Source organism: Natator depressus, chromosome 8, assembly GCF_965152275.1.
Source record: "Natator depressus isolate rNatDep1 chromosome 8, rNatDep2.hap1, whole genome shotgun sequence".
NCBI lineage: Eukaryota > Metazoa > Chordata > Testudines > Cheloniidae > Natator > Natator depressus.
The window spans coordinates 102943130-102965592 of NC_134241.1; the positions used below are offsets into that span (position 1 = coordinate 102943130).

Here is a 22463-nt window from a genome sequence, read left to right on the forward strand (position 1 = left end):
ACTTTCTACCCACCTTATAGTGCATTCATCCAGCCCATACTTCTTTAACTTGCTGACAAGAATACTGTGGGAGACCGTGTCAAAAGCTTTGCTAAAGTCAAGAAACAATACATCCACTGCTTTCCCTTCATCCACACGGCCAGTAATCTCATCATAGAAGGTGATTAGATTAGTCAGGCATGACCTTCCCTTGGTGAATCCATGCTGACTGTTTCCCCATCTATTGATGCTTGTGCAGTGCAGAAGGTTCTCATCACCTGTCTCTCTGCCTCCTCTCCCTCCCTCACAGGGCCGGCTTTGTGATATTCTACGACTTCCTGCTGGGCTTGGACCCTACCTTCTTCCAGGTTTGCCTAGTGGCCGGGCTTTACCGTAACGGGCAGGAGATGGGCAAGCCAACCCCTCTCCCTGTCGCTTACTGCCAAATGGGCCAGTCCCCATCGTATGTAGTAGACGGGCAGAGAGGCAACCGTGCAATCCTATCAACTAAACAGCCGGTCCCAAGGTGAGCTGTGTTGGCAAACGGCTACCGCCTTCTTCCTCCATGTATTTAACCCTCTTCTTCCTGCCCTGCTACCCCGGATGTCTCTTTAACGGGTGGTTGGGAACAGCTGGACAAGGAACACTTTCCCTCTATGGACAGCACTGCAAAATCAGCTGGGTGTCATCTGCTTTCCCTTCCCTTGAGGCATCTGGTGTTGGTCACTGTTGGAAAAAGCACCCCAGACTGGATGGGCCAGTGGTTTGATCTGCTACAGCAGATTCTACATTCCTTTGTACAGCATTGCACAGCGGGCTACAGGAGGGGTGCCCGAGCTTCGTCCCACGTGGCACTGCCGCCCTGATGCTGGGCTAGGTTAGCATTCCTAGGCAGAGCTGCTAGAATGCCTTTGCTGACCTGGGGCGGAGAGAGGGGGGCTCAGTCCCTGTTTGAGAGCCCCTGCCATGTGTGAAGTGAGCTGATTAATGCTGTTCGAGATGTTGTGGACAACTTCCATTACCCAGAAACTGTTCCCCCTGCTTGGTAAATGTGTGTGGCACTTTAAGAACCAGTCCCTGCCCCAGAGAGCTTACGCTCTGAACCAGGCAATGCACAGAGAGCAGCTCCTCGAAGGGAGGCTGTGGAGTGGCTGCGGTGAGGAGGAGAGATCTACCCGCTTCTGTGACACCTCCGTCCATAACTTGGCTTCCCTCGTCTGTGTCTTCCAGAGTCCGGCCCTCAACCTCCATCGCTCTGGTGATGGAGCTGCAGGCCTCTGGGGGCTTCGACGCCTACGGGCAGGAGATCCAGTGCCTGGCCTCCCGAGGATGGGCCAAAATCAACCTTTTTGACCAGCTCCTCCAGTTGATCAGTGGGCGATGGAAGATTCCGGTCCGGTTGCTTCCGGTGCAGCCGGGCCTCACAACAGAGCAGCTGAACGGGATCCCTCAGGTGAGCAGAGTCAAGGCTGTTAGGCCTTCCTGAGATCCAGGACACCGGCCCTTCCCCCGCTTTGGGTCGTTCCCTCCTCGTTCTGGGGTGAGGCTCTCGTGCTGTTACCTTCGAGGTCAGTTAGCTATTCGCTTAAAGCTTCAGCAAAATCCCGCCAGCCCTTACCGGGCTCAGCAAGTGTGGAAAAAACAAACACTAGCCCTGTTTTTAAGACCGGGCTAGAGCAAAACATGGTGGACACTGAAATGCAGAACAGCCTGGCTACTCCAGGCCTTGCATTGCCCAAAGCCGAGTGATAATACCTCTCCAGTCCCAGACCCGCCCTCCTGAGACCTGACCTCTGGCTCCTCCCACAGGCTGGCAAGACGGAGCTTTACCTTCGGGTGGTGAATGCGAGAGATGCTGACGTGCAGTCGATGGCCGAGATCGATCCTGGCAACGCCTCCATGTACCAGTACCCTCCCACGGTGAGCGGGAGCCCTTGTGCATTTGATGCTAGCACTGGCCTGTACAGCACCCTGCTTAGCCTGGAGCGGGAAGCTAACTCATGCCCCTGAGGGCTCGTCTCCTCCAACTGGGTTCCTGTGAAGTGTACTAAGTGCTCTGGTCACAGGGTTTGTTGCCGGCCTGCAATGGCGAGTTTTCCCCCTGGATTTCGTTACCCTAGCTCTGCCCGCGCGCTGAGAGGCACTCGGCACGGACTCCACCCTGTGTCCATGTGCCTCGGGCTTGCTCTCGGGCAGGTGTCGGAGGGTAGACTCGGCGCAAAGCCTCCTGCTATTTGAGGCCCAGCAAGGTGCTCTGTCTCCCAGCAGGGTCTTTCTGCTCAGCTCCTGCTTTTTGATCCAGGGCTCGGAGATTCAACCCTGGCTGCCCAGTGAGTCCTCTAACGGCATCACGTCACCCAGGAAGCTTTCTCCCCTCCTGTCTGTGCGACGGCTCCAATAGATAGTTATTTCTGTAGCAGGAGCGGGCCCTCCATCCTGGCAGTTTTCTGTAATTAATGTGCTTTCTTCTCTTGATTACAGGTGTCCCGTCACACAGCACCCCCTGCAGGCAGCCTTCCAACCCAACGCCCTTTCCACCCTGCCCCCACCAGCCTGTACCTTTCTGCTCCTCCTTACACTGGCTTTGTTGACCCGCCTCCTATTCAGGAGCCACCCGTCCAGCACAAAACTAGTCAAAGGTGAGAAAGGGGATGTTCCAGCCCTTCCCCCCCATTCCAGGAGTAGCCCTCCGGGAATGGGATTTCCCTTCCCCTAACCCTGAGTCAGAGAAATGCTCAAAACGTAGTATTAAAAAGGGATGAAAAGACGCATAAACATAGCCCAAGAAGCGTGTGTGTGTGTGTGTGTGTGTGTAAATGCGCATATGTGGGTTTGTATAATACATGGCACTACGGGGTGGTGAAAAGGGTTTCATCAGCACTCCTTTGGGGTATCTGCATTACTCACAGGTGGCAGGCTCATCGGTCAGTTATGGGACCAACCCAAACAAGTTTTAGTAATAAAAATGAGTATTTGTATTACAGTAAGGTACACAGGCCCCAGGCAATCAGAGCCCTGTTGTCCTAGGTGCTGTACAGATGTATCCAGAGTGAGTTCCTTGGCCAGAGAGCTTAGAAACCAAATAGACAGAGATGGACAAAGGGCAGGAGGTATGGGCCCATGGCATGCTTCTCTAGGTTCTGTGCATGCCTCGTGTTGCAGAAAAACAGTTTTAGGAATTGTAATGGGACTACTTCTTGTATCCCTCTACTTAAAAAGTCACGCCGTCTACGCAACAAAAAAGACCCCTTGGTAGCAAAAGCCCAGGTCAGCTGACTTGAGCTTGCACTGTGGGGCTAAAAATAGCCGTGCAGATGTTTGGGCTGGGGCTGGAGCCCAGGCTCTGGAACCCAGGTAGGAGGAAGGATCTTGGAGTCCGGGGTCCAGCCTGAGCCCAAATGTCTACACTGCTACTTTTAGCCCTGCGGCTTGAGCTCGGTCAGTTGACCTGATCTCTGAGCGCCTTTGCTGTGTAGACGTGCCCTTAGTTACCTCAGGCAGGGGGGATTTTTGGGTGGAAGGAGAGAGGCATTTCTACATATGAGGCAGGAGAAGGAAACGTTTCTCTGGTGGGCTGGTTTTGTAAATGTGAGAGGAAGTGCTGGGGAGGGGGCAGAGTGCAGGTGAAGGGGGCGAAAGGGAGGGAATGGTAGAAACTTTTCAGCCAGTATTTCGGGGGGGGGGACTACTTTTTGTATCCTTCCGCCTGTAACATGGAGAATCTTTGTACCCATGAGTCTCTCTGTATTTGCAGGGTAATGAGTGTAATTTTTTAGGGTTCACAGCTCAATCCAGCTGCCACTGAAGTCAGTCAGAGTTTTGCCTTTGAATGCAGTGGCAGGAGGTTCTGGGCCTTTGGACTGTGTGTTCTGTGAATGGTTTGAATATGTCCTTTTTTGGGGTCACACTATGAGGATTTTGGTGTTTTTTTTCTTTAAAGGCCTTTAAATCCAGGTGCCCAGTTTTTCAGCCATTTGCACGTGTAAATGATAGAGGCTAAAACCCAGCACTCACGACTGCAGGCAAAACACCCGCGGCTGGAAACTTTGCTTGAGTACACACTGTGGGTCCGGCCCAGATTCTGTGCTCCGACAGGGTTAGCACATGGCATGATGGGCACGTTCTGTAATTTGCAGGTGCAAATGACTGTCTAGGTTTATTTGGCCCTGTCTCAGGGCAGGGGCTGTACTGGATGTCCTCTCAGGGTCCCTGCCAGCCCTGCATTTCTGTGATTCTATGACCATGCATACCAAGCAGTGCTTGCAAATGCACGAGGCCTGGCCTGGGGCAGCCATGCTTCAAGAAGGAGCTGTAGATTCATTACCCGCTTGCAAATGCTGCAAACCAGGTTTTTATCCCAAGTTCAGGCTGCTTTCGCATTCTGAGCAGTCAACATCAGCTGCAAGATCCTCTGCTGGTGTTAATGAGCAATCTGCATAGCTCCTGGCTCTACACATCCAGGCATTTTCCTCTGGTGGGGTCGAGCCTTCCCCCACCCACACTTTGGAATTTGCTCCCCTCGCTTGCTCTGACAGTGCTCAGGTTCATTGGCCTTCCCAGCACATGGCGAAGCCCCAGAGGTTTCTCCTGGGGATAGCAGAGCTGAAGGTAGGGGCTTGTGGGGTCACTTGGACATTAGGTTAAGGGAGACCCTATCCGTTGGCTGTGTGCATAGATTTTCCATGTGGGCCTCCAGGCATGTTCTGACGGGCGTGTGAATAATATCAGTAACGAGGGGTCCCGGGTCTGTGGGATCCCAGCCTGGGGAGAGTCCAGCTCCTCTTTCTCACCTTTGGTGGTTTTGGCCCTGGCTGTCACTGCTTAACAAAAGCTGTTTCTGATTCTCCGGGGTGTGTCTCTGTCTGACGCTGACGTGCTAATTTCTCCTCCCCGGGCTCTCTGCTCAGGGTGACCCTGTCCCTGATTTCAGGGTTCCCGTACTGCAACCATCCCTGCCTTTGCCGCATGCCTTCTCCCAGGTCATCTTTGTAGCTTAGCAGCTAGTGCCCTGTCCTTCCATGTGCACATGGGCTGAGTCTCATTAGCTGCCCTGGTCCTTCCCACCGACATTGGCGGGGGCAGCCCTTTCCTGGCTCCGTAAGGAACCGCCCGGTTACCCTTCTGTCCTGCCTGGGATGGAAGGGGCTGTATAAATTGTCACCACGTGATGAAGCCGGAAATGTGGCCGGTGCTAATTCAATGAGCCCCTCATCCTACAGAGCAGCCTGCGTGTCCCTCGTTCCGAGTCTGCCCCGCAGCGCTGGCCCTCAGCAGGCCGAGGGGTTGGTGCCATCCCGATGGGCCTGGCCATGCCCTGCCAGCAGAAGGTCCCTGGCTTTCTCTTTAATGTCCCTGCGCCACCTACGAGCTGCTGACCCAGGGAGGGAAGCACAGGACAGAGCGCCAGGTGCCCTAACACCGGCACACACCCTTGCGGCCCCTGCGTATCCTGTACACTGTACTGCAGCCAGCTCGGCCGCTCCCTTCTTCCCATCCCCCTTTCCTACCCCTCCCTTCCCCCCACTTCCGGGTCCTGGCAGGACCCCAGAAGCTCGGGGATCACAGACTACTCCAAGGCCCTTGCAGGTAAAGACTGTCGGATTGTCTGGTTCTCCCCGTTGGCTGCCTGTCTTTCTCCGCACTGCGGGTGCGGGGGCAGTAACGGGCCGCGCTGTAGCAGGGTCATTCTGTGGGGCTGCTGCTGCTCAGAGCTCAGCCCCGTGCGAAGCCTGCCCCTGTAGTTCGACAGGTGACACGGGGTGCCCCCCAGGTACAGCCCTGGAGGGGATGACGAGGAGTCTGGCTGCTGGCCGCCCCTTCCCCTGGTTTGGCGTTTGCAGGACCCAGGTCGCACAGCTGCAGGCCACAAGGCCGGCGTCTCTCGCACTGGCCTGTGCTGGTCCCGTTTGGGTAAGGGGAGGCGGCCCAGAGCATAGGGCCAAGGGAGAATGGCCACCCAAGCTCTCCAGGCCCTGAAGTGAGACAGGGAAGGGGGCTGGGGCCTTTCACCACTGGGTCTCTCCTCCATCTGTGCCCTCCTGGCTTTTGGCGGGGCTCCCCCAATTCCCGCTGCTGAGCCAGCCCTGCCCTTGCGAGGCTGCTGCAGGGCCCAGCAGTCAGTAATCGGGCCGAACCCTTCCAGGCATGGTGGAGCAGCCCTTCGGGACGGGAAGTTGACGGAGGCCCAGGAACGCAGGACACAGCCCCAGCAGGGAGAGCCCAGGAATGATGACGTGGGGAAGAGGTTGGGGTTCATCATAGACCGGGTGAAAGGCGCCCCACTGGGAGACGGGCTCCTCAGGCTGACCGGCTATCACCAGAAAACAGGGCAGGTAGGGCTCACCTCTGCATCTGAACATGGTCACTGCCAGGGTGAATGCACCAGCTGCCAGATCCCCAACCCCCTGGAGCAGCTGGTGAAGGACTCCCACCAGGAGCCGACGCTGTTGTGCATGGGGAAACGGTGAGTCTGAATGAATCGACTGCACCCCCCAGCCCCTGGGCCGGGGTTAGAGAGGAAGGTGCTGAAGAGAGGGATTATTTCCACGTCAGGTGGGGCCGTTCAGGGGCACCCTGCGCTTTGCTAGCTGTAGGCCTTTTGAAGAGGGCAGACGAGCCCATTTGCCACCATAGGGCATAGAGGGGACAGCAGTTCCACCCCCACAAGAACCAGAACCCTGGTCCGTTGGGCTCCAGCCCCATTTCATCCCTGCTCTGGTCCCTCCACCATTCAGATGGGAGCAGATCACTTGCAGGGAGCTATTGCTTAATCGATCCCTGTTGCTGCTCTGCAGTGAAAACCTGCTCCGTAGTCTGGAGTATCAGGACTTGACGTCTTCCCCTTGTTAATAGGTTTGTGCATCTGTGTGTCTGTCTGTCCAGGTGATCAGCACCAGGAACTCCAGGATGACCTGCTACACGACCCCCGTGAGATCCAACATTAAACTCGGCTACTTCATATTCGGGGAGCAGGAGGTAGCGTAACAGAACTTTGGGGTGTTGCTCAAGGGGGGGATCCCCAAAGTGAGGATTTCACAGGGTTGCCCTGAGTCCTTGGCCACAGAGAGAGCAGGGGATCCGTGGTCCAGATGGGTCCAAGCCGCTGAGTCCAGAATCAGTGACACAAGTTAAAAGGACCCCCCCCGGGGAGAGTTGGGTACAGCTCTGTTTGCCTTCCCTGGCCGCAGCAGTCAGCCCCAGCGTGTGGGGTGTCTGGGAGTCTGAGTTCCGTCTGGGCTGCACAGGGGCAGCCCGTTATACGGGACAGCACCTGGTGGGTGTAGCCAGCAAAAGGAAACGTTTGCATATTGATCGCTGCCCCAGCCTGCTCACAATACACCCATAATTCCCCATGCCCAGTACCCATAGTGCACCTGTCTGACCCATTGATCACAGAACACCCACAGTCCCCTAATGCATAACCCCGCCAGACTACTGGCAATTTTGCCCTACTCTTCCGTTGCATAGTCCATCCTGCTCATAAACCACAGGCTGCTTGTAGTCTCCCCTTAGTGCCCCGTAGCACACCGCATGATCCCTGACGCAGGGTGCAGAGAGACCCAGCCGTGTGCACTGGAGTTACTCCCTCTAATGACGAACCAAAAATAAGGCACCTGATCCTGAAGCCTGGTTCCTGCAGCAGGTCGGGGTGTCTTTGCAACAGGGGGACAGACATCTGCTTCCTCTGCCCAGGAGCCCATTCCTTCTGGGTGGCACCCACACAGTGGGCCCTGGCATGTGGAACACCCTTCTCCCCAGCCCCCAAGGGCAGCTTTGCGTGCGATGCTAAACCACGGTGCGGGGACGTTTGTGACCCTGCGTTTGAGTCGCTGTGCCATGGAGGCCGGGACATTGCATTGCCCTTCGCTAGGCCCAGCAGGGCACAAACAGGAAGGTGGCAGCTCCCTCTCTCTGAGGGGTGATGGCCACGCCGAGCCCAGCGCGCCCTTGGGACATTTCAGTGAGCGGGGCGGCGGATGGGGGGCAGAGTCTTCCCGGGTAGCCTGCAGAAGGGAGCGTTCTGAGAGCCTTGCAAGGGCTGGCGAGAAGCTGGCCCAGGAGACGCACTTCTGGGAAGGCTGGAGAACGCCAGCTCCTGGGTGAGGAGCCGGGGCAGGGCAGTGGCTATGGAGGAGACGTGGCTCTGTGGTTAAGACCCCAGTCTGGGGCTCAGGAGCTCTGGGTTCGATTCACGCCTCTGCCATGGACTCCCTGCATGACCCTGGGCCAGACCCTTCGTCTCTCTGTGTGTCAGGAGCCCTGCTGTACAATGGCAGGAACAGCCCTGCCCTGCCTCACAGGGGCATGAGGGGAAGTCCGTTAGTGATTGTGGGGCACTCGGACACAGCTGTGTAAGCATCTACGCTAGACAGGCACAGACTCCTGGCCCACTTGAGGGAGGTTTCTGTAAACGCAGCCCCTCTCTCTCCCCCAGGTGACTTTCCTGGACCTGCTGCCGAAGGAGGACATGATCCTGATTGTCCACTTTTACCACTGGCCCAGTGGAGGGGTGGCCACCACCCCATGGGACCAGGGTTCGAGTGGGCAGCAGCGGCCGCTGGGAACTGACGCGTGGTTGGCAGCCTGGGGTGTCCTCAGACTGACCAAGCCTGTTGGCTCCGGTAAGCCGTCCGTGTATCTGGTGTCCCAGCCAGCCTGAGGCTTGGGGGCTCTGTTCCCAGCGAGACAGAGTGAAGTTAGTTTATTTACGTCTTGTCCTTACAGATGTGGCGAGGAAAGGGGGCCTAGGAGCAGTGACCTGGAACACGGGGCCCCATGATTTGACCCTGTACCATGGCCCTGTGCCTCCTGCCCGTGCGCTGTCAGTCCTGGTAAGTCTGTTCCCAGCGCTGGGCCAACAGAAGCAGACATGATGGCCCTGGGCTTAACCCCATCGAGTGTAATAATGGGACAAACAAGGCAGGCGGTTGAGGGCCCGATCCTGCTGGCCTCCTTCTGGGAAAACTCTCATTGACTTGCTTGAGTAAGGACTGCATGAGCAGGCCCTTTGTGAACAGTGGCTGTCTATGGGGGATATATAAAGTGATGCCCTATGGGACCTTCATGGACAATGCACATTCTGCACCAGCAACTGGTTACTGCAATGGGAAAGCACAGCAGGTGCGTGGGGGCTTTCCCCTGGCACGAAAATGGTCCCTCCTTGATTCCCTGATTTTTTTTTTTTTTCATTATGTTGTTGATCCAAATCCAGGCTTCTTGAGCAGGCCGTTCTAAAGCGCCGTTAAGTAATGCATTTCTCCAGTTCTCCATTCCATCCCATTCAGGGCTGAAATTTGCCAGGGTTGAAGTTTCCAGGTTGTTCCCTGGTTGCTGTTGGGGAGCAAACACTGTGGCATGGAAACAAATCTAGGAATGTCTTTTTTGGCTCCAGGCCTAGGCAATGCTGCGCCCAACTCCTCTGAGAGCATCAGCACAGAGATGTTGCAATGCCTTGGCTTACTGCATCACCTTTTGGCATTTTGGAGGGTTAGTTAAGCAGTGAGTTGAGAGAACAGGAACAGTGTTGGGAATACGGCCTGGAAGTTCATTTCTTTATGATGTCCTGGATTTCTGTCTCCAGCACTGGTTGAACCCCATAAGCTCCCCACAGTGGATTCCATCACCCCCCTGCCTCGTTGCGGGCCAGTTACAGTGTAACCCGGATGAGGGAAAGCTCATGGTCTGACTGGCTGAGCCTGAGTCTGTGCAAATGTAGGAAGGTTTGTGCCGTGGTCTGGTGGCGAGAGGAGGGATGTTTTGCCCTGGTGCCGCAGGGACATGTCGGGCTCAGGACCTGGCTCGGCGTGTTTGTGGGAGGAGCTAGCGGAAGCATGGCTATAGGGCTCTTGTTAAACAGAAGGCAGGACCAGCCTGTGCCGCGTCCCAGCCAGGGCTGTGATGAAGGGACATCCTGATCCCCTTGCTCAGCACCAGCTCAGACCCCACCTCCCAGGGCCAGCCAGCATTGCACCCTGACTGATGTCCGTACCCCCCACCTTGTCTCCGTGGGCGCGGCATGGTGCCCACTTCAGCCTGAGGAGCGGCAGCCCCAGGGCTTCCCGCCGTACGGCAGTGCCAGCGGGAGGCTGCACGTGTTCAGTGACAAGAAGCCGGACCAGCCTTTCCCACCCGAGTCGCCAGTCATTCTCAGCCAGCCGCGGGACTGGCCCTGGGTGAGTACCCCAGGTCCTGGGATCTCCAAGCAAAGCAGGAGGGCTGGGTCTCACCTGCCCACAGAGGGGTTCAGGGCAGGGCCAGGCCTGAGAGGCAGGCAAAGAGCCTTGCCCTTGGCATGATTGCTGGAGAGGTACCCTCGTGTTAGACGGCGCTCTCCTGACCTGCTCTGAGACTCCCACGCCGCACCCCCCATCTGCTGAGCTGGGAGAGATCACTGGGGCCTCAGCAAGTAGCAACCAACCAGCAGCCTTCAGCCCACTGGCTTCTGATACGCCTCTGGGCTTGGGCTTCCCTGTTTTCCCAAGGGCTTGGCTCTGAGTGAGAGGCGCTTTCAGCCCCAAATCAGCAACCCCCATGGCACATAGCAGGGGTAGGAGACGCACTGAGAATAGAGCATTCATGGAGTGGGCCCTAATAATAGGGAAACATGCTGCCCTGCTTGGATCTGCGTTGGAGCCGGCATGCTCAGCCCTGAACGGGGCGTCCTTCTGGACTGACTCCTCTGGGGGTCCCCTCAGTTCAACCCAGGGAAGGAGTGAAGTGGGCTGCGCGTCCCCCTCTCCCAGGTGGACCAGCGCAGCCTTTACTACAGTGCCCCCTGAGGCTGCCCCGGGTTTCACTTTGTGTTGCGCCCACGCACGGGAGATGTGGGGCTTGTTAGGTTCACTGGGCTCGGAGCATCCCCACCTGTCCTCACAGAACCATAGAGCCAGACGGGTCATCTCGTCTAACCCCCTACCGAGATTCAGGATCTTGTAATCGGCCGTGACGGCCCCATCTCACCCCCTGCCCGAAGAACGGGACCCACCTCCACGCCCGAGCTGGCTGCCGACGCGGCTCTGCAATAAGATCTGGTGCTGTCTTTGCAGGCGGCGTTCATCCATCACACCAGGGAGACACCCGCCTCGGAGCCCTTCATCGCCACGGACGGCTTCGACCTGTACATCGACGGGGCCCGCTTCCTGCCCGATGCCGTCACCATCACTAGGGTCACTGGCCGGATCTTTGACAGCAGCTACAACCAGTAAGGAGGAGCGATTCACGGGCTGTCACCAGGAGGGCGGGGCTTCCTCTTCTCTCTCAATATGTCATCTAGAGCTGTTGGGTCCAGCAGGGCAATGACAAGCCATGTGCTCTGGATCAGAACCAGGGCCTGGGGCGGTGCAGGCAGGCCAGGAATGGTAATGAAAATGTGTGTACCTTAGTGCACATGCAGATCCACATTTACCTCTGCTCTGTGTAGCATGAGGGTCTCATACCTTCATCACTGTGAATTATTGACATTGCAAGTGCTGGGTCATGAGGTGGAGACTTCTGGGGACCCCATGGGGCATGCCAGCCCAGCTCCGCCATGCACACCTGCGTTTGCACACAGACACGCTGCTCCCACTCCGCTGAGCAGGTGCAGGGTGGCTTGTCTAACCGGTGCAAGATGGATCTCAGTCCCGAATACACAAGGGTTGAAGGGGTCCTAGTGCAGCACGTCAAGACCCTCTGGCCTGAGCTTGGAGAACAGTGGAACGGCCCCAAACTTCTCTCCTGGGAGACACTGATCTTTGGTTTATGTTCTCTCCCCCACCTTTTCCTTTCAGAATCGGGCCAGACATTTCCACGGGCCTTGATTTGAGCAGCCATATCTTCGAGCCACTCTACAACTATAGCGTGCAGATCCGGGATCCAGCAGTGCCGCCCTCCGCTGCACTCTTGCTAAAGGTTTGTGCAGCAGCCAGGCAGATGACAGACACAGAGATGGCGAGCCACGTAGAGACCCCGCCTGTGGAGGGGAGATGGCGAGCCGTGGCTGCGTGGGGCGGGAGAGGGGAGACGCTCTGAGAGGGGAGCTGCTCTTCCCCTGCAAGTGACGGGACCATACTGAGTTTGCGAGGTGTTAAGTGCAAGGTGCTGGCTCAGCTGTGTCCAGGTGCAGGGTCTCCCCTGGGGGGCTCTGACTTGATGCTGAGCTGCCTTTGATTCTTACAGCTCTACTCCCTGGATCGGTTCAGTTTCAAGCTCGTCCTGATTGGCTGGGCAGCTCTCAATCTCTTTGTGGAATCTGGGACGCACAGAGCCCCTGGGGCAGATTCCCAGGGGATCCAGGTGAGCCCCCCCACGCTTTGGGGACAGGGCAGTGGGATCTGGTAAGCCCCTCTGCGCTCTGGGGCAGGGCAGGGTGGGGAGATCCAGGCAACTATCCCACAGTCTGTGGTGGGGGGGATCTGGGCGAGCTCCCCCATGCTCTGGGGCAGAGCAGGACGGGGAGATCTGGGCAAGTATCCCACACTCTGTGGTGGGGAGTTACAGGCAAGCTCCCCCATGCTCTGGGGTGGGGCGAGACCTGGAGGGGGAGATCTGGGCAAGCTCCCCCCGTGCTCTGGGGTGGGGCGAGGTGGGGGGGTATCCGGGTGAGCTCCCCCGTCCTCTGGGGTGGGGCGACGTGGGGCGGGGAGGGGGGATCGGGGCGAGCTGGATTGTTGCTGAAACCAGGAACCCGGTGACCTCGGCTGGCCAGGCCAGGGGCTGGAGATCAGCTGTAGGCTTGGAACATGCTTAGGAGGAAGTGCACTTCGCTAGTCCATGCCCTGCAGGGTCTGCCCAGGAAAGTGATGGGGGCAGCCGTGGGTTCCTCCCGCTCCGGAGGGGGAAGCTGTGGCTAGCAGTGGAGTGTGAATCAAGTGACCTGCAGCTTTTGCTTTGGTTAGGTCTCTCTGAACGAGGGTGCCCACCAGCTTCGCGTGTACCACAGTGGCCCTGCCACGGACCAGCCGTTCTCTGTCGGCGCTCTCACCTCCGCAGGACGGTAACCCCCCGGCTCCCGGCCGGCTCACGCCCTTCTTCTCTGCGTCTCGGCTCTGTAACGGCCCCTGCTGTGCTGTGGATTGTGCAGACTCTGACCCCGTGCCGCTCCTCCCCCCACAGGTACGTCCCATGTGCCAGCCTGCTCGTCAGGCTGCTCAGAGCCCCCGTGGACTCCAGCCACCAAACCCTGCAGAGAAGCCTGATTCCCCAAGCAGACTGGGTCAGACTCGGCCTCTTCCAGCCCAGGCCTGACTATTCAGACGGGGTCTATGATTCAGGCTCGGTCGTGCCCACCACTGGAGAGAGGTGCCTCTACAGCGCCATGGGAAACAGGTGAGCAGGTGCTGGGGGCCTGAGAGGAAGGAGCTTTTCTTATTTGGGCTTAATCGTGTGGGTGAATTTACTGCCCTGGTCCTTTCAGGGGCGGCAGGGGCATTGGCTTAGCAGTGCTAGCAGGCCCGTGGCTCAGAGCACTGTGCGCCACCAGCTCGAATGCAAGAGGGTGCCCCACAGGCGGCTGCCTGCGCCCCTCGATCCTGATCTGCAGCCCCTCCTACCCTGGGCTCCCCCCACGCAGCTCCACCGAGACATCTCCGTCCTGACCCGCAGCCTCCCCTCTGTTGTTTCAGTCCTGAGACGCTCTCCCACCAGCTCTCCCGGTGGATCTCGTTCTTGCTCAGCGTCACACTTGCTGTTCTCGACCTGCACCCTGGCCCACGGCCCCCTCTGCAGTTCCAGTCTTGGACCTTGTCTCAGCAGACTGGGTGGTGTCATCTTTTGTCACCCCCATGGATGGTTCCAGCCAGGCAGCATCTGTCTCCCAGTGCGTCTCACTGGGCCTGAGTGAGAGGTGTGGGGTGTTGCTTTCAGATGGATGGAGCACTTCTCTCTGCAAGCCTTTCCCGACGCTGTGCCTCTGTTCAACGTCATCGTGGCTTTCTGTTCACTTCCCCCCACCCCGTGCTCAGGTCTGCAGTGCTGGTTCGGGAGATTGCCCCTCAGCTTGCTGGAAACGAAGGCCTGGAGCTGAATACAAATGAGGAGATCTCTGCTTGGATCAAAGAGAGACTGACCAGGACGATGGACAGCAGCCCTCAGCCTTTCAACCTTACCTATGTCTCTCGATACCTCCCTACATACGGCATCAAGGTAAACAGCAGAGGGGTATAGTGAAACATACTGGCTAATGCCTGTGTGTGGGCCTGTCCTCTTCCAGGTGAAATAAGAAATACTTGACTGTGTATCATTGGCCCTCTACCAGTCATGGATAGCGGAGAGCTTCCTGTGTCTTTGAGCAGGAGGGTCTGAGTTCTCTCTCTGTTGTTGCCATGAAGTCCTAGCTGGCCACAGATTTGGTGCAACAGTAAGTTCAGTAGAACTTCAGAGTTACGGACACCTGGGGAATGGACTTTATTCGTAACTCTGAACAAAAAGTTCTGGTTCTTTCAAAAGTTTACAGCTGAGCATTGACTTAATGCAGCTTTGAAACTTTACTAGGCAGAAGGAAAATGCTGCTGTGAACTAAATTTAAACTAAACAAGCACAGAAAGAGTTTCCTTAGCTTGTCAAATCTTTTTTTTAACTTTCCCTTTGTTTTTTAGTATTTTACCTTTAACACAGCACTGGTCTGTATTTGCCCTTTTTTGTCTCTGCTGCTGCCTGGTTGTGTACTCCCAGTTCCAAATGAGGTGTGTGGTTGATGGGTCGGTTTGTAACTCTGAGGTTCTGCTGTGGCTGTGACTTAAAAACATAGCACCTGAGGCAGCAGTAAATATTTCACGGTTGCACGTTGCCCATCTACGCTCCCCAGTTACTGCCTGAGTGGAAGGATTTGAGCCTCAGAAAAATTGAGGAACTGGCCATGTATTTTCCTTGTCCTGCAGCCAAACTACCAGTCCATCAGTAGACATTGCACCATGCGAGTGCATTGATTTAGTGCTTACTTAGGGAATCACACTCTCCCATCCAAGTACTGAACTGATGCTGCTTAGCTTGTGAGAGCTGACGGAAGTGATCAGCCCTGTCTTTTGGATAAGATGTAAAACCAGGGTGCTGATCACTTGGGGGAGTTGAAGAGCCCATGGCAATTTTGCAAGATTAGAGGGGTAAACCCCAAAATTCTAACTCAGGTAGTTGTATGCTGCCTACCTGAATTCCCCTGCAGGTCCAATTGCATATCATAGTCTTAACTGAGTGTATCGTGTCCTAGTGGACATTGGAATTGGGCTTATAAAGAGAGAGGTTGGTGCTGAGGTCAGGATTGTTTTGCAGGTGATTCAAGGAGCCTGTGTGTTTCTCAGTCGGAGAACAGGTGTTGGGCCCCACCTAGGTAATGGAATGTGGAGGAGCTTGTTCTCCTGGCACCAGGGGAGAGTGTGACCACTATCCCTGCAAAGGGTTTCGTTCCACACCCTGCTGCCTTTGTGTAGGTTCCACATGGGGCTAGGATGGAGCTGGTCCCGGGTGATACGCAGACACACACTGCACGCACCCTGCTCTGGGGCCCCGCCGCTTTCTAGAGAATTTAAGATTTTATTATCCTCCTCCCCGCCTCCCCCCCCCCCCCCCCCAAAAAAAAATTTCCAGTGTCTTTAACGAGTCCACTTCTGGTCACTCTAGCACAGAGGTGGGCAAACTACGGCCCATGGGACCGTCCTGCCCGGACCTCGAGCTCCCAGCCGGGAAGGCTCACCCCCGGTCCCTCCCCCGCTGTCGCCCCCCCTCTCGCAGCTACGCCGCCATGCTGGCAATGCGGCTGGCTCTGGCTGGGCAGCATGGCTGCCAGACCTGCTGCTCTGAGTGGCATGGTAAGGGGGTGGGGAGCGGGGTTAGATAAGGGGAAGGGGGTCCCAGGAAGGGGTGGGGTCCTGGGGGGCCTGTCAGGGGGTGGGGGTGTGGACTGGGTTTGGGGCAGTCAGGGGATGGGGGGGTTGGATGGGGGTGGGATCCTGGGGGCCGGGGGTCTCGGGAGGGGGTAGTCAGGGGACAAGGAGGGGGGGGTGGTTGGATGGGTCGGGGGTTCTGAGGGGGGCAGTCAGGGGGCAGGAAGTGGGAGGAGGCGGATGGGGGCAGGGGCCAGGCTGTTTGGGGAGGCACAGCCTTCCCTACCCGGCCCTCCGTACCGTTTTGCAACCCCAATGTGGCCCTCGGGCCAAAAAGTTTGGCCACCCCTGATCTAGCGGAACCATCCAATTGTTCCGGAATTGACAGTACAGCTTGAGGGGTGTTTCCCTTCCACGTCCCCCCGTCAGACTCCTGGTTTTGTGCGGCAGTTCTGACCATCCAGTCATGGTATGCAGCTGTATCAGTTCATCCACAAACAGTCTCTTGATTACAAATGTCCCTGGCTGTTGATCTCTTTGCTCACGGTTGTTCCAGTTTGCAGTGGATGGTGCCAAGAATCTACCCTGGTCTGGTTTGACAGTGGCTCATTTCTGCTTCAATCCCCCTGGGGCCTTTTATTTTGGGAGACCCTGGCTAAAATACGATCGTCCTGTCTTTGTAGAGGAGCTTGACCTTGACAGCTACCAGCAGTGGCCTGTGTGGCTGGATGGATTCAAGGTATTGCTTTCTGCAGGTGCTTCTCATTTACATAGGAACCCATAGGGTGGGTTGAGATAGTTCAGGGGTGGCCAGCCTGAGAAGGAGCCAGAATTTACCAATGAACGTTGCCAAAGAGCCCCAGTAATACGTCAGCAGCCCCCCCACCCCCAGCACCTCCACCTCCCTCGCTGCACCTCCCGATCAGCTGATCAGCTGTTTCGTGGTGTGCAGGAGGCTCTGGAGGAGGAGTGAGGGCACGGCAGGCTCAGGTGAGGGGGCGGGAAGGGGTGCAGGGGGGGCAGGGCCTGGGGCAGAGCCAGGGGTGGAGCAGGGAGCACCCCCCGGCACACTGGAAAGTTGGCGCCTGTAGCTCCAGCCCCGGAGTCGGTGCCTAGACAAGGAGCCGCATGTTAACTTCTGAGGCACTGCATGGGGCTCCGGGGCCAGGTCGGCCACCGCTGAGATAGCTGGTTGTCCTGGTACAATGTAGCTGGTGAGGCTCTAAGCCCACCTGCAACTTAACATCTTAACTATACGTTACAACATAGTCCACATTAAAACGCTGCCTTGCTCGCAGAGAGAACCTGGAGATACAGGCTTTGAAGGGCACTAGACTCGGTCCCTGTCAGACCAAGGGGCAACTCCAAAGCAAGGGATCCTGATTTTGCAGATAGGGCAGACGGAAGCCGAGCAGCCACATAGTGAGTCAGAATCCACGCTGCCAGCTGCTCAAGCCACTGGTCCATTAGGTTATGCATTGAAGTGTTTTGTTTTAATGAAGTGGTAGCTTCCCCTCTGCCCACGAAATGGTCTCCAGTTTCTTGATCAGTTTTTAGTTTTCCACAGCTAATGTTTTGTTTCCTTCCAGTCCTTTCCCCAGAGGATTTACAATGAGTATCTAACGGTGATTATCCACCTGCACGAAGTCCTGGTGAACCCTGAGCCAGACACTCCGGGCAAAAAGTCAGCCCCCAGACCAGTGCAGAGAGGAATCATGAGGAAAGAGGGCGAAAGGCTGCACTATGCATTGGGGAGTGAAGCATGGGCTGCTCTCCAAGTGTTCTCTAGTGGCTACTGCAACACTGATGTTTATCAGCTGCCCCTGTACCAGGGGGCTCCCAGCCAGGTACAGACCAGTTCTCATCAGAGACCCAATGGCGTTCAAATGCAGCTCTCCTGTGTGCCCTCATGCTTTTCTGTAGCACCTTTGGGATGACAAGTGCTGCACAGAGAGAAGGGTTCCTTTCCTCTTCCCTTGCTGCTCAGGGTCCCTTATTACTCAGCATCATCAGCTCAAGTGCCCTAGTCTTTAAGGATTATTATTAGTCATGTTTATTACAGTCGTGCCCAAGGACCAGCCAAGAGTGGGACACCACTGGGCATTGTAGAGACACAAAGCAGCAGACAGTCCCTGTCCTGAAGAGCTCACACTCTAAGGATACATCTACAGAGGGATGATAAACCCACAGCTGGCAGGGTCCCCGCCTCACAGGGCCCCAAAACTCAGGCACCAGCCTGAGCCCAAAGGTCTAGACAGCAATTTGTCAGACCAGCTGACCTGGGCTGGCTGTGGATTTTTATCCCAGTGTCGACATACTCTAGTAGCCGACACGGGGAAGGGGTGTAACACATGCCGAGCGAACAGGGTGATGGCAACAAAGGGTATGTTAGTGCCACGGGGTTTTGGAGTGAAGGGGCGGGGGTTAATTTGGAGGAGATCAGCTAAATGGAAAGAGATGTGACGTTAAGTGAAGGGGACAGGGCAGGTGGGGCACATACAGGTGTGACACTGAGGTGAAACAGCCGATCAGCACAGTGCAGCGAAAGTCCCATCTCAGAAGTTCTCTGGCCAAAGGTCCCATCTTTGGCTGCTCCCTGCCCACTGGACTCCTCTTGTGCCACCACTGGGGAAAATGACGGGGGTGGGGAGGGAGGCAACACGTTGCAGTTGCAGCTGTGGGTGCAGACGACTAGTTCTTCAGCTACGTGTGGGTGTTGCTCATGTTCCAACAGAACATTGTGACCGCCTTATCCCAGGGGCCGTGCGCCAGCGTTACGCAGGGGCTGGCAAACAGGAAAGTGGTGAGTAAATCATGCCACGCCTGTGCACTGTGTTTTTAATCACTGTGTAATAGCGACAGGAGTCTACAGTGTTAAGGCTGGGATGAAAAATGACCCCTCCTGACCCGCCACACTGCACGGTCAAATTCCCCTTGATGTCAATAGGGTCAGAACGAGGGCCTTAGAGGAGTAAAAATCGTGTTAGTCCTGCAGAGCTAATGGAGCTCGGCATGAGCCAGCTGGCTTCTTTTCCGCTCCAGGCCTCAGCACTGTCCTGTGCGTGCCAGCTGCACAATAGAACTGTTCCCCACTGGACAGGCACGACAGACCCGTCTGTGCTCAGCTCGAGGTTGAATTTTGTAGTGCAGGCAAGTAGAAAACTCATCTTTAGCTCTCTGGAGTGAAATCATCAAGACTAAATGTTACCTCACCCATCCTGCAGAGCCCTTACCCTGAAACATGAGTATTATTGTCAAACTGCTCATGATCTTGGAGGAATCAAGGGCCTCCCTCCACTCGCCCCCCCCAAGTGGTTTTAGTGTAGTATGCTGTATAGCCCCACTTGGCAAAGTGTAAAAAAAAAAAGTATTTCTTCTGTAGGTCAGAAGCTGTTTCCCTTTAATCTTTCCTCCAACACTGAACTTTATTCTGGTCTGATGTCTATTGATGCACCAGTCTGTTTGCAAGTACAACACAGATACATGTCCACCTCGGGCCAAATGCTTCTAGGCTTGTCCCAAATTTGAATGCTTTTTATGCCTCATATCTATAGAGAAACGCGGTCTCCGAACGGGACTAATTACGTACAAAAAGTCTGGTGGGGCACTTTAAGAGGTACCAATGAGTTGAGCATAGACATCCTTCTTAAATTCCTGCATAATATGCAGCCGAGCCAGGAGTCCCATGCCAGAACTTGGATGGAGCCCTGCACTGCCTTCCACTTCATGTCACTCACAGCTGTGTAAAATGCTGTTCGGGGGCTGCCAAGAGAGTGCTGATTTAGTGACATTTTATACCTACTTTTGCACAAGTGTCGTAACCTCCTTTAGCAAATCAAAATGGATTTCCCCGGGTGCAACTGCTTTGGTGCAGAGCCTAAAGTATTAGGCCACTGTGTCTGTCCAGGTCAACATAGTGCAGCGCTTGTAACTATCAGGAGTGCAAAGAGACGATTTTTGAGTGCAGAATCCATAACCAGGCCAAGTCATTCCCCTTGTCAGTGTCACAGTCAGATCAGCTAAGGGTTTTTTTTTTTGTGTTTTAAAAATCTGACTCCAATTGTGGGTGCTCTTCAGTTATCCCCAAACGCCAGGCTGACAGGTGTTCTCCATCTCACAGATTCAGTTGGTAAGAGGGGCATCTGTGGTTGTCCGTATAGCAGATGGTAGGCGGGATGAAGAACTTAGCCTGCCCCACAAACAGGTGAGCACTATGATGCGATGGTGTTAGTGGAGGGGGGCAGGTGTCCTCCTTTGAAAGGAACTGGCACTTGGCCATAGGGTTTCCTCACCTTTGCTACTACCAATGAACATAAGGAGGCAGACCCTGCTTGTGTAGAAATTTGTCCAGGAAACCAGGGTACCACCACTTTGGGGAGCATGTGCCAAGCAATGTTTAATGCTCACAGGTGGTCAGGAAACCCATTTTAGGTCTTATCTAAAGAACAGGATTGCTAACAACACATCACTGCCCAGTAGCACTGCTCTAATTGCTCAGTATCTGCAAGAGCGGTGCTTACAGAATCGGCACCAGCATGGGAACACTGATGGAGGGGATTAGTTGTGGATTTTATTGAAGAGGGAGCACAGGTGGGTTCCCACACTAGTGGCCAAGTTATTCACATTGCAGGTTCTAAGCAGACAGCCACAACTCACCCCTACTAATGGCAGTGGCATGCACATGAAGGAATAGACCCCACTACTTCACAATATCTGACTCCAATGGAAGGTACTTGCTACAAAAGCTGCAAGTGCTGGTTATTGCAGGACATCTATAGGGAGTGTCAATAGCAGAGTGAAAAAAATAGACTGAAGGGAACTTCCACAAGGTTGTTTACTACACATCCTGTAATGTTCGAAGGGTAATTACCTCTACTTTCACCTAATGGAGGGAAAGAGGACTGTGGCTAAAGTGCATATAACCTGGGAGCCTGAACACCCAAGTTTTACTGTCTCACACACTATGACTTTAAAAATCACTTGAGGTCTGATTATCCCTCCTCCCCTTCTATCAGTAATAGGGAGGTAGAGGAATTTTGGGGTGAGTGTGTGTGTGTGTGTGTATCTATATAGCTAAATGGAGGGTGAAATTAAAGTATAAAGTGGAAGAATTTCTTGCTGTATTATGCTTGGTACTTAACTTGACTAGCCCCCCATCAGCAGGCTTCTGGAGGGAAGAGTTGATTGACAATGCCTAGAAAAAAAGTCAGACTTCCTGTAAAGGGACCAGGCTTTTGAAGGGAGGGAACACCGTCTTGCATTCCTATTTAAATAATTTAATGAGGTTGTATACATACACATCTGTCTGGCTAGAGTTTTCTAGTTACCTGGTCTAGAAGTAAACACTGAACCTTAGTTTCCAAGACAGTACCGTTGAGATCCAGCACCACTGACTGTTTGGGACTCTTAGATTAGGTACCTCATCACTACCCCAGGAAGACACTGTTTTACATGTACCTGAGCAGTGTTTCTAAACAACTGGTCACTGGAGCAGTGCTGGTGCATGAGATCTCCCTGACTGAGTTTAGAAAGCAAGCCAGTCCCTCCCTGCTATCAAAAATGTTCAAAAACACTGCACAACTGAAGTAATCTTTTAAGAGTCCCCACTGTGTTAACCTTCTATTTTTTAACCTCAGGGCATCAATCAGTCCTACCTCCCCATGGAAGGCATAGAGTTCTACAAGAAGGAGCCTGGTGGTGCTAAAGTTACAGATCTAATGCCACAGAAGGCAGAAACCCAGCAACAGGTAAGAAAGCTATGTTAACTGTATTAACCAACTTGATTTCCTTCTTTGACAATCTAATTGATTTGGTGGATAGGGGGAAGGCAGTGGACATAATATACCTGCACTTCAGCAAGGCTTTTGACACACTCCCCCGCCATTCTCATAAGCAAGCTGGAGAAATGCAGGCTTGGTAGAACTACATTAAATAGATCCATAATTGGTTAAACAACCACACACAAAGAGTAACTATTGGAATGATGTCACATTGGAAACTGGTCGCAAGTAGGGTTCCACATGAATCTGCTGGGCATCTGGTGGTGGTTAACATTTTTATTAATGATCAGCACAGTCTCTTACCATGTTCAGATCACATCTGCAGATGACAGAGGTGGTGGTGGTGGTTGGGGGGGTTACAAACTCTTTGGAGGATAGAGCTAAAATTCAAAGGCAGCTTGATAAATTGGAGAACTAGGCTATGGCCAACAGAATGACATTCAGCAAAGACAAATGTAAGGCCTGGTCTACACTAGGTTGGGGGGTGGGGAGAAATCTAAGTTATTCATGTAGCTGAAGTTGCATAACTTAAATAGATTCACCCCCCAACCCTCCCCAGTGTAGACCAGGCCTTTGATTGCTTAATTATTTGCTCCATTATCTTTCCAGGTACAGATGTTAAGATGACTGGTCTGTAATTCCCCATGTTGTCCTTATTTCCCTTTTTATAGATTGGCACTATATTTGTCCTTTTCCAGTCATCAGGAATCTCTCCTGTTTTCAAACGACTTTTCAAAGATAATTGCTAATGTTGCCCCCCCCCCCCCCCCCAAAAAAAAAAAAAAAGCAGCAAACATCATTCTGGGCTGTATTAGCAGGAGTGTTGTGAGTAAGACTGCAAAGTAATTCTTCCACTCTACTCCACACTGATTAGGCCTCAACTGGAGTATTGTCCAGTTCTGGAAAGATA

The 22463-nt window shown here is 54.6% G+C and overlaps 1 protein-coding gene across 1 annotated transcript in view; it reads left to right on the forward strand.

The window, feature by feature from the left end:
- CCDC17 (coiled-coil domain containing 17) overlaps positions 1-22463 on the forward strand; it is a 40715-nt gene that overhangs the window by 15346 nt on the left and 2906 nt on the right. The window contains exons 12-28 of the mRNA XM_074961844.1: positions 290-505; positions 1210-1432; positions 1789-1899; positions 2461-2618; positions 6122-6311; positions 6862-6954; positions 8414-8600; positions 8704-8810; positions 10011-10151; positions 11025-11179; positions 11748-11868; positions 12136-12252; positions 12855-12952; positions 13072-13284; positions 13920-14100; positions 19894-19977; positions 21410-21520. Of these exons, the coding sequence (XP_074817945.1) occupies positions 290-505; positions 1210-1432; positions 1789-1899; positions 2461-2618; positions 6122-6311; positions 6862-6954; positions 8414-8600; positions 8704-8810; positions 10011-10151; positions 11025-11179; positions 11748-11868; positions 12136-12252; positions 12855-12952; positions 13072-13284; positions 13920-14100; positions 19894-19977; positions 21410-21520 (2506 nt within the window). The remainder of the gene's footprint in view (positions 1-289; positions 506-1209; positions 1433-1788; positions 1900-2460; positions 2619-6121; positions 6312-6861; positions 6955-8413; positions 8601-8703; positions 8811-10010; positions 10152-11024; positions 11180-11747; positions 11869-12135; positions 12253-12854; positions 12953-13071; positions 13285-13919; positions 14101-19893; positions 19978-21409; positions 21521-22463) is intronic.